Raw genomic sequence first — 15,942 nt, forward strand, 5'->3', positions numbered from 1 at the left:
ATAGACCTACTTCTGTTTATTCCAGTTTGGCCTYGACTCCCACAGTTATTTGTGGAATTGTAAAACATTGTAAAGGTTAAAGTACAGAGAGAGCTCTAGCTGAAGTCATTTCCCCCTGATAAGCAGCYAGCCTAGTTGTCAGTGTCAGACACATCCCCTCAGTGAGTCTTTATAGACGATTTCCAGCTGAGCAGTTGTTCAACTGGGCACAGCCTGAATCCAAAATGGCTACCCTATTCCCTATATAGTGCACTACTTTTGCTATGGGCTCTGGTCAAAAGTAGTGCAGTAAATAGGGAGCCATTTGGGACATACTGGAAACTTCAAAGTGTGGGCTTGCCTTACTCAACAATGATCTCATGGTCAGCATATCTGAACCATAGAAATATAATATATTGGATTCTATTTCTAGGAACAGGACATAATCAGCAATAAAGCAGGAGATATTCTATTTCAGAGGAAGTATGATATAATTGAGTCAGACGATCTGTAACAAGCATCCCAGCTCGTCCAAAATCATTCCTTAACCCTTCCTTTGATGTTTGCAGAGCTGTAAAAGTCAATTTATGCTTGATCAGCAATGCTGTACGGTGGGTGTGACGCAATTGCGGAGCCTCCGCGAGCTCTGTACCGCATCGCTGTGCCCCTCCCAAATTTTGTAACAATGCAGAGGGCTCCGTATAGCTCCGCATTGACATGATTGTTTGACGGTAGGTGGGGGCGGTACATCCTGTATAAACACCAACTTCCTTGACAACAAACATGGAGAACTTTGACAAAAGGCTATCCAACAAGTTCACAAATAAAACATTTTATGATATCTCGTGTAGGGATTTCAATGACACAAAAATGAGTTTGAACTCCTGGAAAGAGATCGGGGAGGTAATGGGGGGTAAGATGCGATAAAGAGGTCAATGGCCGTGGAGGACAGAAGGTCGCTGGCGCACTTTCAACAAATCTGATCTAACAAAGTGTTTTTTTGTCAAATCTGTCATGGTTGATGTATTGGAACAGGCCCACAATGTGGTTACTAAAATTCGACTTGGATATACACAATAAAGGGAACACTTAAACAACACAATGTAACTCCAAGTCAATTATACTTCTGTGAAATCAAACTGTCCACTTAGGAAGCAACACTGATTGACAATAAATTTCACCTGCATGTGTGGCCAATGGAATAGACAACAGATGGAAATTATAGGCAATTAGCAAGGCACCCCAATAAAGGAGTGGTTCTGCAGGTGGTGACCACAGAGCACTTCTCAGTTCCTATGCTTCCTGGCTGATGTTGTGGTCACTTTTGAATGCTGGCGGGCTTCACTCTAGTGGTAGCATGAGACGGAGTCTACAACCCACACAAGTGGCTCAGGTAGTGCAGCTCATCCAGGATGGCACATCAATGCGAGCTGTGGCAAGAAGGTTTGGCTGTGTCTGTCACGTAGTGTCCAGAGCATGGAGGCACTACAAGGAACAGGCCAGTACTCAGGAGACGTGGAGGTAGGCCTGTAGGAGGGCAACAACCAGCAGCAGGACCGCTACCTCCGCTTTGTGCAAGGAGGATCAGGAGAGCACTGCCAGAGCCCTGCAAAATGACCTCCAGCAGGCCACAAATGTGCATGTGTCTGCTCAAACGGTCAGAAACAGACTCCGTGAGGTGGTATGAGGATCAGACGTCCACAGTGGGGTTGTGCTATCAGCCCAACACCGTGGCAGGACGTTTGGCATTTGCCAGAGAACACCAAGATTGGCAAATTCGCCACTGGCGCCCTGTGCTCTTCACAGATGAAAGCAGGTTCACACTGAGCACGTGACAGATGTGACAGAGTCTGGAGACGCCGTGGAGAACGTTCTGCTGCCTGCAACATCCCCCAGCATGACCGGCTTGGCGGTGGGTCAGTCATGGTGTGGGGTGGCATTTCTTTGGGGGGCCGCACAGCCCTCCATGTGCTCGCCAGAGGTAGCCTGACGGCCATTAGGTACCGAGATGAGATCCTCAGACCCCTTGAACCATATGCTGGTGCGGTTGGCCCTGGGTTCCTCCTAATGCAAGACAATGCTAGACCTCATGTGGTGGAGTGTGTCAGCAGTTTCCTGCAAGAGGAAGGCATTGATGCATGGACTGGCCCGCCCGTTCCCCAGACCTGAATCCAATTGAGCACATCTGGGACATCATGTCTCGCTCCATCCACCAAAGCCACGTTGCACCACAGACTGTCCAGGAGTTGGCGGATGCTTTAGTCAAGGTCTGGGAGGAGATCCCTCAGGAGACCATCCGCCACCTCTCAGGAGCATTGTAGGCGTTGTAGGGAGGTCATACAGGCACGTGGAGGCCACACACACTCTGAGCCTCATTTTGACTTGTTTTAAGGACATTACATCACAAGTTGGATCAGCCTGTAGTGTGGTTTTCCACTTTAATTTTGAGTGTGACTCCAAATCCAGACCTCCATGGGTTGATAAATTTGATTTCCATTGATAATTTTTGTGCGATTTTGTTGTCAGCACATTCAACTATGTAAAGAAAAAAGTATTTAATAAGAATATTTCATTCATTCAGATCTAGGATGTGTTATTTTAGTGTTCCCTTMATTYTTTTGAGTAGTGTATTTTGCMGCGTAACATTTAGAAGTTGTCCCTTTTCAGGTTTAGAAAAAGTGACTGCTAAATGCTAATTCCCATTCGTACAAGCTGGTAGAATGGCTAACATACAGAAATCGATGGTGGTAGTCAAAYTAGTTTTTAACTATAAGGCAGTTGATTGACGATGACAAGAACATGTATCGGGGCTGGCATCCATTCAAGTATTATACTCAGATTTTTACCTCAACATAGTGTGTGTAATACACATATAAACAATAGCCTAAATGTAGGCACATTTTGGGGCGATTTGGGATGGAGATGCAGGTGGGAAAACAGCAGTCTTTTTACTTCATGCTATCTTGGCTGATCTATGTCAAGCACCGGGAAACAGACKCCAACATCTCAGAAGAGGTAAGGTCTTTTCACTTCGCCAGTTGCTTGTAATTAGCTGGATGGCTATAGAGATTAGCCCTGAATCACTACGAGTGGTGCGGCGCAGGCCAATTTATTGGATGCCCGTGACAGCTACCCGAAGCGCAAGAAGCATGAATGCTCCGACTTCTCTGGAGGCTGCATTCACAGTAAATGCTGTACAGCCACTGCAGATCTCGGATTGACCATGTAAAGCCTTTTAGGCATAAGATGGACGCTCCACCACTTCACTGCCTATACCTTTCCAGACTCATCAGATATGCCTAATACCCGATCTGTAAACACTGAAGGGTTAGGAGGGCTGAGGGGAAGTTGTAGGGATTAAAATTCAGCCCAGCTGTCAGTTCTCTCTCAACAACACCCACCTGGCCTCGTTGACCATGTGCGTATCCCCGGTGCAGGTGAAGTCCTCAACGTAGGCGCCTGCCGTGCAGTTGATCAGCTTCCAGTCGGGCTTGCACACGTCCAGGAAGTGAGGTCGCAGCCGACCAATCGAATACTTGGCGATGTCAGTGAGCGATTGGCTCATGGCAGCCCCGAACACGAAGGTGCCGATGGCTTTGTAAACACTGGCCACATACATGTTGCTGAAAGAGGACTTTGATTTGATGCGCTTTAGATAGACTGAAAGGCACTCTCCAAAGACCATCTGTGAGGAGAGGAAGTAGAGGTTAGATCACGTACTCATCCCTCACAGCTTAGAGTTACAAGTATTTGCACATTAGTATTGTAATTCAAGTCAAAAGTCACAAAAATTACAGGTATTTTTAGAAGAATGTTCATCTGAGTGAATATATTATAAAGGCCTAACAAGGATGTCCACGGAGAAACATGTCTAAAGTAAAATGAGTAAAGGCCATTTTAAAAAGGGGATTTATCACAATGTAGATTGAGACCATGAGTGCAACAAACGTGTCATTTAAACATTGTGGGYGGTTGGTGAGGTGGGTCTTTTTAAATGTCAAATAGTGTGACAACTTTCTGACTCACACCTCTCTACCACACTGTGTGACAATGGACCTGAAAGCATACGCAGTTCTGTGGGAGTGTATTTGCGTTCCCCTATCTGGAACTAGGCCTACAACATTATTAACATATGCTTACTACTGTACTCTACACGCTCAAGAGGTGGGCGTTGATCTGATAACGGTTGACTGTTCAACTGTTTAAACCTCAAAAGGTAATTACCACCATGACACAGATACCATCAAGTCATAACCCGAAAGCCTTTGTGTGTGAAGGAATGGTTGAGAAATTGTCTTGAGGATAGAGGGAGTCCCCAACTTTCATTCATGACCTATAAATGAGTTACATCCTGTGTGAGGGTTTCTACTTGCCGAGTACAATTACACTGGCTGACTGGAAATGTATGCGGACCATGGGATGTGAACCTTTTTGTCTTTTCCCATCAATTATAATGCAGCATTTGTCTGTTTTATGTCAATTTAATGGAACTAAAAAGCTTTTTGATTTTGAATGCTGCAAAGGAAGGACTTCGATAACAGCCACAACAAGGCTCCTAGAGTGCCTCATTTAGGCATTTTACTGATATCTATCTGGCCCATATTTCACAAAGTCTCAGAGTAGGACCAGTTGTCTTTTAGACCAGGGGTTCCCAAACCTTTTCACTCGGGGGGGGCCTCCCTTCCAGCATTGGAGAACATCCAGAGCCCCTCGMGCATCATGTCTATTTCTATGGGCCCAAATATTGTTCATGACAGAAACTTCACACCCCTCGTTGGTGGAGAGAATTTTGCAGGTTTAAAACTTATTTCCTGCAATTCTACACATTTTGTCATGGGGTGCAAAGAAAATTCTTACAATTCTATACATTTTGCCATGTCTAATGTGTATTCATGTGATACTTGACAAAAAAATTACAACAATATTTATGGGCTACAGAAAAAAAACATTAGTTGACTAAGGTATGCAATGACAAACACTAGCCAATTTCGAAATTGACCCTTGTGCATTTTTATGATTTCATAACATATATGGAATCATGTAGTAACCAAAAAAGTATTAAATCAAAATATATATTTTAGATTCCAACACAGCTTTGCACACTCTTGGCATTCTCTCAACCAGCTTCATGAGGAATGCTTTTCCAACAGTCTTGAAGGAATTCCCACATATGCTCAGCACTTGTTGGCTGATTTTCCTTCACTCTGCGGTCCAACTCATCCCAAACTATTTCAATTGGGTTGAGGTCGGGTGATTGTATAGGCCAGGTTATCTGATGCAGCACTCTATCACTCTCCTTCTTGGTCAAATGGCCCTTACACAGCCTGGAGGTGTGTTTTGGGTTATTGTCCTGTTGAAAAACAAATKATAGTCCCACTAAGCACAAACTAGATGGTATGGCGTATCGCTGCAGAACGCTGGTTAAGTGCACCTTGAATTCAAAATAAATCACCAGCAAAGCCACAAAAGGGCTTTAATACATACAGAAATACTCTGCCGCCCCCCTCCGAAGATCCCGCAGGTGAAGAAGCTGGATGTGGTCACCCCTGCCGGATGTGCGCCACCCATGCCGACCCTTCGTGCCCCCCCCCCCAGTTTGGGAACCACTGTTTTAGACTATGATGACCTGATCCTAGATCAGCACTCCTACTCTGAGATGCTTTGTGAATACGGGCCTCTGTGCTTTGAGTTGGACTATCTAGAAACGTACTAACTAGACCAGGGGCGTGCATCCGTATGTGCCATCGCGCGCTTGTTGATTTTGTCCGTTCACACCAAACGCGATCAGGACAAGCAGGTTGAAATATAAAAACAAAAACTCTGAACCAACTATATTAATTTGGGGACAGGTCGAAACACATTAAACATTCATGGACATTTAGCTAGCTAGTTTGCTGTTGCTACCTAATTTGTCCTGGGATATAAACATTTGGTTATTTTACCTGAAATGCACAAGGTCCTTTTTTTCCTGGATCTTTGTGGAATATTTTTACTCCCAACAATTAATCCACAGATAAAAGGGTACTTATAAAACCAAGTTCTCTTTTAGCGCCTGGCGATGCATACGCTCGTGAGCAGTTTTTAATGAAATGATTGAATAACATGTGTAACTCACACGGGCGGTGTGCTCAGCATGTTAGCCAGTCAGAATACTGGCCCAGAGTCTAGSGATATCTCAGGAAGGCAGAGGGAGGGACAGTTTGGCCATTCCTATTGTATCGTTCAGATAGAGACTGAGTAGACTTATGGAGGTCTTTGTTACTGGGACTTTAGGTCAACTGCCATGGTCTGATACGTTTGTGATCTACGAGCACATAGAGAAGCAACTAGCAAGAGTTGGGGATTTGTTTGCTTTTTCAGTTCTCAAGTGATACTTCGATCATCTCTAAAATATGCAGTTCAATTTACAAATCAGATTATTAGTTTGCTTGGGGGGAGCATGATGCTCCATTTGTTTATTTTCACACAGACAGTGTGAGAACGTGATTAATGAAGCCAAGAGGTTAAACTATACACACACACATCATTGCTACAGTGATGTATGTATAGCATAAATTAAATGACAAGCGCTAAGACTGGGAAAGGAAGAGAACGATAAGTTATCGAGTGAACATAAAAACAGGTGCACTTACAGTGAGTACTGTGACGGGTATCATAACTCCACCTAACAACTGATAGGATATGGTGTCTTCTTTAAGAGGGTACTTGATTGAGTCATCGTTACAGAAAAATCCACGTTTGAAGGGATTGTGTAGCGGTGTGAGTATTGCGAATGGGAGTCCAGCTAGCAAAAAGCAAAAAAACAGAACAAGAGAAATCGGTTAGGCGAGTAGGCACTAAACATCCTTCTTAATTAACCCGCCTCTCCGTATAAAGTCAATGCACACCTGTCTAAAGGCGTCCGCATGCTTCCCGGACGAAACAGTTCAGTAGAGTTTGTGCATATTATGGCAACATTTTGTGACGTTTTTGTTCGTTTCAGGGAGTTTTTTTTTTTTGTTGAGCCGAAGTATATGCCCCTTCATCGGTGATTGGTCAACAGTAGGGATTCTTCAAGAAAGTCTGTCATTCAACGAGGCATGACTCGTTTTTATGCACATTCTTTTAAATGAAGAATACTGCACCAAACATCTTGGTTAGATGGGTTCAGTTGGTAGAGCATGGCGATTGCAACGCCAGGGTTGTGGGTTCGATTCGCACGGGGGATCGGTATGGGGAAATGTATGCACTCACTACTGTGAATTGCACTGGATAAGATCGTCTGCTAAATTACATAAATATCTCTTTGGCATAAATGTCAATTAATGACAGATTTCTTGAGTTAGATTAATTCTGAGTATGCGAGCACACTCGTTCGGTTCGGCTAGGCTCCAGCCAAACYKAAGCATGCTGACGCCTTAAGACTGACAGGAAGAGAACATTCAGAGAGGAAAGTCAAGACATATCTAAGTAGATATCTAAACATCGCATGCTGTCAGGAACATAAGGAATGAAAAACATTGTGGTTAGAGAGTTGTCATGGCAACAGCCCCTACTCACTTCCGTGGTGAAGAGATGGTGTTAATGGAAGAACAAACCATGCCCAAATTATTCCTCTGCACTGATTCACAGCCTTAACGTTCACAGCMGTTTCGTGCTTGAGTGCAGTGGACTGGACATGCAATATGACAAGTAGTTGTCCATTCCACAACAACTCCCAATAGTGCTTGTTCACTCTTCATCTAAGGACACAGCAGGTCATCCTTTTTTGGAAGTGGGCGATTCCACGCCAAGTGAGCGATTTTTTTTTTTTTTGGGGGGGGGGGGATCTCAGATTGTTCTGGCAATTCTCATATAGAAACTTCATTAGGAGGAAAGATGTTTGACCTGCCTTTCTACATTTATCACAAACCATTTTTAAGAAAATCATGAAAATCATCAGTTTGAGGCTTTTTTATACCTATACATGCCTGCTATAAAAATAACTTAGGATTCACGAATCCTACAGTTCTTAAAAATAAAAAAAAAAGGGCCAATTATGGCCACTTTCATCATGTTTYCCCCCCACTTTCATCATGATTTTCTAAAAACATGTTGTGATATAAATGTTTAAAAAGCAGRTCAAACATCATTCCTCCCAAACGAAGTTCCTATGTGAGAATTGCAAGAACAATCTGAGATACAGAAATATTTTCCGCTCCACTGGCGATGAATCGCCCAAGTGACTCGGAGGAAGATTCACCTGGTTTCAATGTTAGTTACATAAGAAACTTCACAATAGAGTTCACACTACACACAGTACGGAAACTGTATTTGCTTCTCTTTTTTTTTCTACCATGTTATTGACTTGTTTATTGTTTACTCCATGTATAACTCTGTGTTGTCTGTTCACACTGCTATGCTTTATCTTGGCCAGGTCGCAGTTGCAAATGAGAACTTGTTCTCAACTAGCCTACCTGGTTAAATAAAGGTGAAATAAAAAATAAAATAAAAAAAAAACGTGCTGTGGAAGAAGTTTTTGTTAGACCTTTATATATACAGGTAAGTCAATTAAGAAAATGTTTTAGTAGTTAGTAATAAACACAAAACTGTAAAATCCCACACTGCTAGCTCTRCAACACACATTGACCCAAAGAAAGTAGAAACTGGGCATGTAGAAAGACCCCCCCCCCCCAAAAAAAAAAAATAGTTGACGTTAATTCACATTAGTATGCAAATACTCTCCACGACTGATCTAAGAGGTTGTTTTTCTGGATGTTATCATAGTCCGATCATGCTRCTGTCATCACAAAGGACCCCAGAACAGTCTGGCTGTCAAGGACTAAGAGGAGAAACTGGTCCAACACAGAGTCAAGTGACAGATTCACTCTCGCTTTACAGACCCACTGTTCCTTAGAGCGAAAGCTGCATTGTGAAGCACCACAGTTTGAAAAATGTTGCCAAGCAACAGGTTGATGTATATATAAATAAATCAGAGTGAACCATAAATAGTCTTGTCCAGGGGACTGGAGTGGAGATAGTAAACAGAAGCAGTGAGACTTATGTATGGGACTCCAGTAGATTATGACAGATTAAGTATAGGTAATGGCAAAAAAAAGTCTAGAGTCTGTGTACACGTTTTACTATACCTGTGAGTACCAGAAGTTCTCACAAACATAGAAAACCAACAAAAATTCAGAGAAGTGRGGGCATTTTGCCAGTCCTCAATTGTAAAAAGGCTATWAAATAGCCTTTTAGGAGTTAGGATAATTGAAAATAGGATTTTGAATGGGAATCAATTGTTGGTCCTCAAAAAGTCCTCACAAGTATAGTGAGACATAGTTGTGTGTGTGTGTGTGTGTGTGTGTGTGTGTGTATCAACATACTCAAATCAGAGTGTTCCAGGAAAGTATTCCAGTTATTTTTGGACAGAGAAAGTAAACAGTGTTTGTTCCAAAGCCTATCAACAGGATCCTCAAGTTTTAATAACATCTCTACATCCAAAGCTCAATAACAAACACGTTGAAATTCTTCTAAATCTAATTTCTGTGTTAGCAGATAAACCTTAGGATCAATTATGTTTGCTATTGCCAAAGTTGGAAAAAGTGGTTAAGGGCAATTCCACAATAACGTAATTGCGCCAAGACTCAATGTATGCCAAACAAAAAAACACAACTTTTGATTTCAAAGTTTAACAAACCATTAAAAAAATTCTATGCACAAAGACTACTGTTAACAATTTATACTGAACATTTTACAAAAACACATTTACTGGAAGAACTGTGCAGATGCAAAGTTTGGTAACAGAATTTTGGTAAAAACTCCCATGTTTCCAAAAACTCTTAAATCTACTCCAAATTAAGATTTAACGATGTCTACAGAAAGAATAGGGTTTCACTGATGACATGACACATTGACTTTGAAAAAAAATCTATTTTGGTTATTGAACTACAGTAAGTGAACTGGATTTATACCCGGTAACGGAATTTCATCATGGGTCCCTAATCTGTAGTACACAGAAATGTATAATTATGGATATGGTGATGGTGATGTATCCTAAATAGGTACACAAAAAGGTATAAATATGCAATATCCTTCTTTGCATATTTGGGTATTATTCTACACACTGGCTATTATTTTAAATGAGCTCTGCCCCCAAACAAGACCAAATTTGAACCAATTATAGATGTATTTGTTTCTCAAGTAGGGGACATCAAAGTACAGCACAGTAGAGCACAGCACAGAACAGTAGAGTATAGTACGAGTATAGTACAGTACACTAAATTACAGTATAGTTCAGTACTGTACAGTAGAGTTCAGTACAGTACTCAACTCTAGAATGCTCTACTGTAACAAACTCTACTGTACTTTTCTTAACTGAACTATACTTTACTGCGCTGCCCAAACTTGAATATCCAACTGTGGTTTGTGACCACTATGATTTGTCATTGTAGCCATATCAAATTGCAGGCATTATGTTACGGATTCCTCTGAAATTCCATTACCGATTTGGTAAATGTTTTTAAATCACTTAATCATTTATAAACAAAATAAATATTAGTAAAAACACTAAACTAGTTGATAGTAGGGATGCACGATATATCGGTGAGCATATCGGAATCGGCCGCTATTAGCTAAAAATGCCAACATCGGCCCGATGTCTAGTTTAATGGCGATGTGCAAAACCAATGTCAAAGCTGATGTGCATACGTAGGTACATGACGTAATGACGCCACGTAAAATGTAGCGCTACACGTGCAACACAGCATTCCTAACCTAGCACACAATGTTTGCTGTGTGGATCGAGCGATCAACAAATCGAGCAGTCATTTGAAAGAGTAAGAACATTTCAGCGAGACAACTCAAAGGCGAAATCCATTAAAACGCCAAGATAATGGAATTCGTTGCCCTTGACAATCAACCGTTCTCTGTCGTGGGCAATGTTGGCTTTCGCCGACTAGTCAAGCACCGATACACACTACCAAGTGCGCTATTTTTCAGATGTTGCCCTACCGGAGTTACAAAGTAATATCGTCACTGCTATTAGCTTCACGGCTGACATTTGGACCAGCGATATCATGCRGAGTCTGACAGCACAGTGGGTCTTCGAGGATTTCGTACTGAGGAAAGTTGTTCTGCATGCTCATGAATGTGCTGGTTGTCATACCGTTGCTGCCATTTCAATGGCATTTGAGAACATGTTTGAAATTTGGAAACATGAACACACCAGCTAGCTCCATTCAAACAACTGACTCAAGAAATAAGCTCATCAATTGTGCCTGCAGCAGACGTGATACCCTCTGTCATGGCATTGAAGCGCCTGCTCAACAAAACTGCCGACACAGGCTGTGAACAAGCGATTCGGTGGCATTCTCTCTTTACTGTGTCGCCACCATGCTCGATGCTATGTACAAGGACCGCTACGTCGATGCAGACAAGAAACAGGGTTTACGTGAAATGTTACATACACAGCTGGACAAGGTGGAAACGGACACAGTGACAGTGYRCACCGAGGAAGAGGCCACTGAYAGACAGAGCTGAAACTTCACTGCTTGACATGTATGATGAAATCCTGTTTGAGAATGAAATGACTGAACAAATAAACATAGAAACAGCACAGCAAGTAAGTGAAAGAAATAGGTTTTGATTATGTTTTACTGGTAATGGRGACATGCGTAAATGCCAACAAWWTWWWTTTTKGGTCAGTGTGGTATGTGTGTAACCTTTAACTAGGCAAGTCAATTCTTATTTACAATGACAGCCCACCCCGGCCAAACCCTGATGACACTGGGCCAATTGTGCGCCGCCCTATGGGACTCCCAATCACGGCCGGATGTGATACAGCCTGGATTCGAACCAGGGACTGTAGGGACGCCCTCTTGCACTGAGATGCAGTGCCTTAGACCGCTGCGTCCATGTGTGTGTTAACTATTTAACTGTACTAGAATGTTTAAAAAGGCCGCTAAATATGTAAATATCGGTATCGTTTTTTTTGGCAAGGAAAATATCGGATATCGGTAAAAAATCTAATATCGGTGCATCACTAGTTGATAGGTCTACCTTTACTCGTTAGTTCTGTGAACTGTGTAGCTTCTGTGAACTTTCCCTCCTAATGAGGGAGAGATATTAGAAAATATCTTAAATATATGTTGTTGTTTTTTTGATAACGGAATTTCAAGGCACATATGGCAATGTTTCATAAACTCACAGAAGGCCGAAAGATGCGTTCAAAGTGTTGATAGTAGTTGGCAGGGGTCTTCAACATTGTGTTTTATATGTTCTCTTTTCCATCTGTTTGACCAGAAATCAAAGCCTTTGCTTATTCCAAATTTGTACAATGGAAAATGGTTGTAAACTGTTCAGTGCCTTCGGGRAGTATTCAGACCCCTTGACTTTTTCCGCATTTTGTTACGTTACAGCCTTATTCTAAAATTGATTAAGTAAAACAATTGTCTCAGCAATCTACATATAATACCCTATAATGACAAAGCTAAAACAGGTTTTTAGAAATGTTTGCAAATTTAAAAACAAAAAACAGAAATACTTTGACATAAGTATTCAGACTCTTTTCTATGAGACACTTTGCTATTGAGCTCAGGTGCATCCTGTTTCCATTGATCCTCCTTGAGATGTTTCTACAACTTGGAGTCCACCTATGGTCAATTCAATTAATTGGACATGATTTGGAAAAGCACACCTGTTTATATAAGGTCCCACAGTTGACAGTGCATGTCAGAGCAAAAAGCCATGAGGTCGAAGGAATTGYCCATAGAGCTCCGAGACAGGATTGTGTTGAGGCACAGATCTGGGGAAGGGTACCAAAACATTTCTGCAGCATTGAAGGTCCCCAAGAACAGTGGCCTCCATCATTCTTAAATGGAAGAAGTTTGGAACCACCAAGACTCTTCCTAGAGCTGTCCGCCTGGCGAAACTGAGCAATCGGGGGAGWAGGGCCTTGGTCAGGGAGGTGACCAAGAACCCGATGGTCACTCTGACAGCTCCAGAGTTCCTATGTGGAGATGGGAGAACCTTCAAGAATGACAACCATCTCTGCGGCACACAACCATTCAGGCCTTTATGGTAGAGGCCAAACGGAAGCCAGTCCTCAGTAAAATGCACAACAGCCCGCTTGATTCTCTGGTCTTATGAAACCAAGATTGACCGTTTTGGCCTGAATGCCAAGCGTCATGTCTGGAGGAAACCTGGCACCATCCCTACGATGAAGCATGGTGGTGGCAGCATCAAGCTGTGGGGATGTTTTTCAGCGGCAGGGACAAGAGACTAGTCAGGATCGAGGGAAAGATGAACGGAGCAAAGTATAGAGAGATCCTTGATGMAATCCTGCTCCAGAGTGCTCAGGACCTCAGACTGGGACGAAGGTTCACCTTCCAACAGGACAACGAKCCTAAGCACACAGCCAAGACAACGGAGGAGTGGCTTTGGGACAAGTCTCTGAATGTCCTTGAGTGGCCCAGCCAGAACCCGATCGAACATCTCTGGAGAGACCGGARAATAGCTGTGCAGTGACGCTCCCCATCCAACCTGACAGAGCTTGAGAGGATCCTGCAGAGAAGAATGGGAGAAACTCTCCAAATACAGGTGTGCCAAGCTTGTAGCGTCATATCTAAGATGACGATGCTGTAATCGCTGCCAAAGGTGCTTCAACAAAGTACTACGTAAAGCGTCTTAATACATATGTATTTTTTGTTATTTTTTATGAATTAGTTTTTGCTTTGTCATTATGAGGTATTGTGTGTAGATTGAAGAGGGGGGGACGGGGGACGATTGAATCAAATTTAGAATAAGGCTGTAACCTAACAAAATGTGGAAAAAGTCAAGCGGTCCGAATACTTTCTGTCTTAATTTCTCCAAAATATAGACTCTTTGCTTTCGTTTGACATGCTCATATGAACTTCACATTGGTGCTCATGGGTTCTTTTACATGGACATGACCTTAAACTAGCAAAGGTCATCGAAATTGCCAAAGGTATTCAAAACAATTATWAKAAATGCAACAGTTGGACAATGGATGAAGATACTCCAAACTTTATTTTTTTAAATAATCCATCAGATATGCACGGACAAATAATGAATGAAGTTTAGGGTTTTTTGTGGGAATTCTGGTATTGTAAAACATACATTTTCTTATTGTATAAAGTATTTCACATATTTTATGTTAAAATAAATACAATTATGTGCCTCATTTGCAGAAAAACACTGGGTGTATATGCATATATTCATTAATTAACATAAGGGGGTTTAACAGGGCTGCAACCTTCCAGCCTCTTGCTACCCCACCTGCACTCCCCTGCGCCGTCTACACTGCCTCATTTATTACTGTTGTCACATTCTCTTGCATAATTCAACAAGTGTGTCAATAGCAGCATACTCTCAGATGTATATATATATATATTTTTTTAAATCACACGCTTGGCTTTAGATTACACCCATCTAAACTTACTTTACGTTGTTTGTGAGATCCGACATAATATTCAGTACAATCTGCGTGTTAATTTTCGGAAGTTTTTCATTTCAGCGCATGTAATTTGTAAACATTTCAACTATTAAATTATAACTTTTTTCAATTCCACAAAAAAAAAAACACCCATCAAAAATAAGTMATTTTTCTTCTCTTTCTTGTGATGTAAGTGTCGAGACGGTGCGTTAAATCCCAGACAAAACTTTAGCGTATTCCATTAAGACCATTTGACAGGTCATTACAAACAGTTCCGCGGTCGTAACGTTAACGGGAAAAATTTGATAGGCACAARAGTATGAMAGAGTCGCAGGAGTAAAATCAAGCCAGCGAGATTGAAGTGACAAGTGGATTTTGCRCCGCTCAAACACAGGAAATAGATGGCTGAAATCGACAGATCCTGAGGTAGGCGAGGCATGCTCGTTCCTAGTTAAACTTTAAATCACGTTTGAATGGCCTAGTTAACAGGGTAACATAATAAAACCGCTTGACCACAGGGGTTTGCTAGTTTCTCTCAGGTCTAATCTCTAATCTCTTTTWACATTTCAGTCATTTAGCAGATGCTCTTATCCAGAGCGACTTACAGGGAGTGCATTCATCTTAAATGCTATTACATGCTCTTTGATATTCAACCCCAGAACACCCTTCCTGTGAGTCGCCTACAAACACCAGGACTTCCTCGCTGCTCCGTTGGACTCTAAAAGGCCTAATGTTGACGAAAACTTCTCTGTAGCTCGTGTTGTAAAAGCTTCTCAGGTGACTGAAATGACATGTGGAAATCAGGATATGTGAAATGAAAATGAGGACATGGGAAGGGGAACTCATTGTGGACTGGACATCCTCTTTTGAGTTAACACAGTTGGCAAAGCTGGTTGAAGTAACAGGATTACAACCGGTTTATAGGGTTGTAATGGCATCAACTAGTTTTGCTTACTGGGTATGACCTTGTTGAACTTAACCCTTCGCTTCAGACACCTAAGCTCAGTGGACATCCTCCCTAATGTTGAGGCCTTACTGATACGATACGCATCATGACCAGGGGTTTAACATRAGAACTAAATGGAACATCTTTATGTGATACGTATGTGTATTATTTCAATGCGTTTAACTTTTCACTGAGATAGAACAACTGCCTGTTTGTTAGTCATTGTGTAGTACTAACAGTAACAGAGGTGCATTGGTAATTYTGTACGCTGCTGTTCAATGTTTGGTCAGTTAAAATCTACGAAATATCTTGGTTTGTCAATTCTACTATTGTTACTTACACAGCAAATGGGCAGAGCGAAGCCCGCCGTGTAGAGCACAATGGAGGTGACTGTACTCTGGTGGAAGGGGTASCTGATGCTGTCATCGTTACAGAAAAAGCCCCTCTGATAGGGCTTGATTTTGCCCAAGTTAAAGGCTGCCAGGGGCAGTCCCCCTGTGGATGGAGAGAGGAAGTAAAGGGGTTAACTTTGTAATAAGAAAATATCACATTTAAATGTAAATAGTGATATGAGGAATAAATACACAGTGAATAACGAATAAAA

At 41.9% G+C, this 15,942-nt stretch overlaps 1 protein-coding gene across 2 annotated transcripts in view; it reads right to left on the minus strand.

Moving 5' to 3' along the window:
• LOC111961293 (phospholipid phosphatase 1) overlaps positions 1–15,942 on the minus strand; it is a 39,107-nt gene that overhangs the window by 4,754 nt on the left and 18,411 nt on the right. Inside the window, exons 2-3 of one of the 2 annotated variants that reach the window (XM_023983449.2) lie at positions 6,612–6,763; positions 3,381–3,664 (exon numbers count right to left, since the gene is read on the minus strand). In XM_023983449.2, the coding sequence (XP_023839217.1) occupies positions 3,381–3,664; positions 6,612–6,763 (436 nt within the window). Of the gene's footprint in view, positions 1–3,380; positions 3,665–6,611; positions 6,764–15,678; positions 15,834–15,942 lie in introns of both variants that reach the window. The other variant, XM_023983448.2, reaches the window with a different exon arrangement.

The sequence above is a fragment of the Salvelinus sp. IW2-2015 genome, linkage group LG4q.1:29 (genome assembly GCF_002910315.2).
Source record: "Salvelinus sp. IW2-2015 linkage group LG4q.1:29, ASM291031v2, whole genome shotgun sequence".
In the NCBI taxonomy this organism is placed as follows: domain Eukaryota; kingdom Metazoa; phylum Chordata; class Actinopteri; order Salmoniformes; family Salmonidae; genus Salvelinus; species Salvelinus sp. IW2-2015.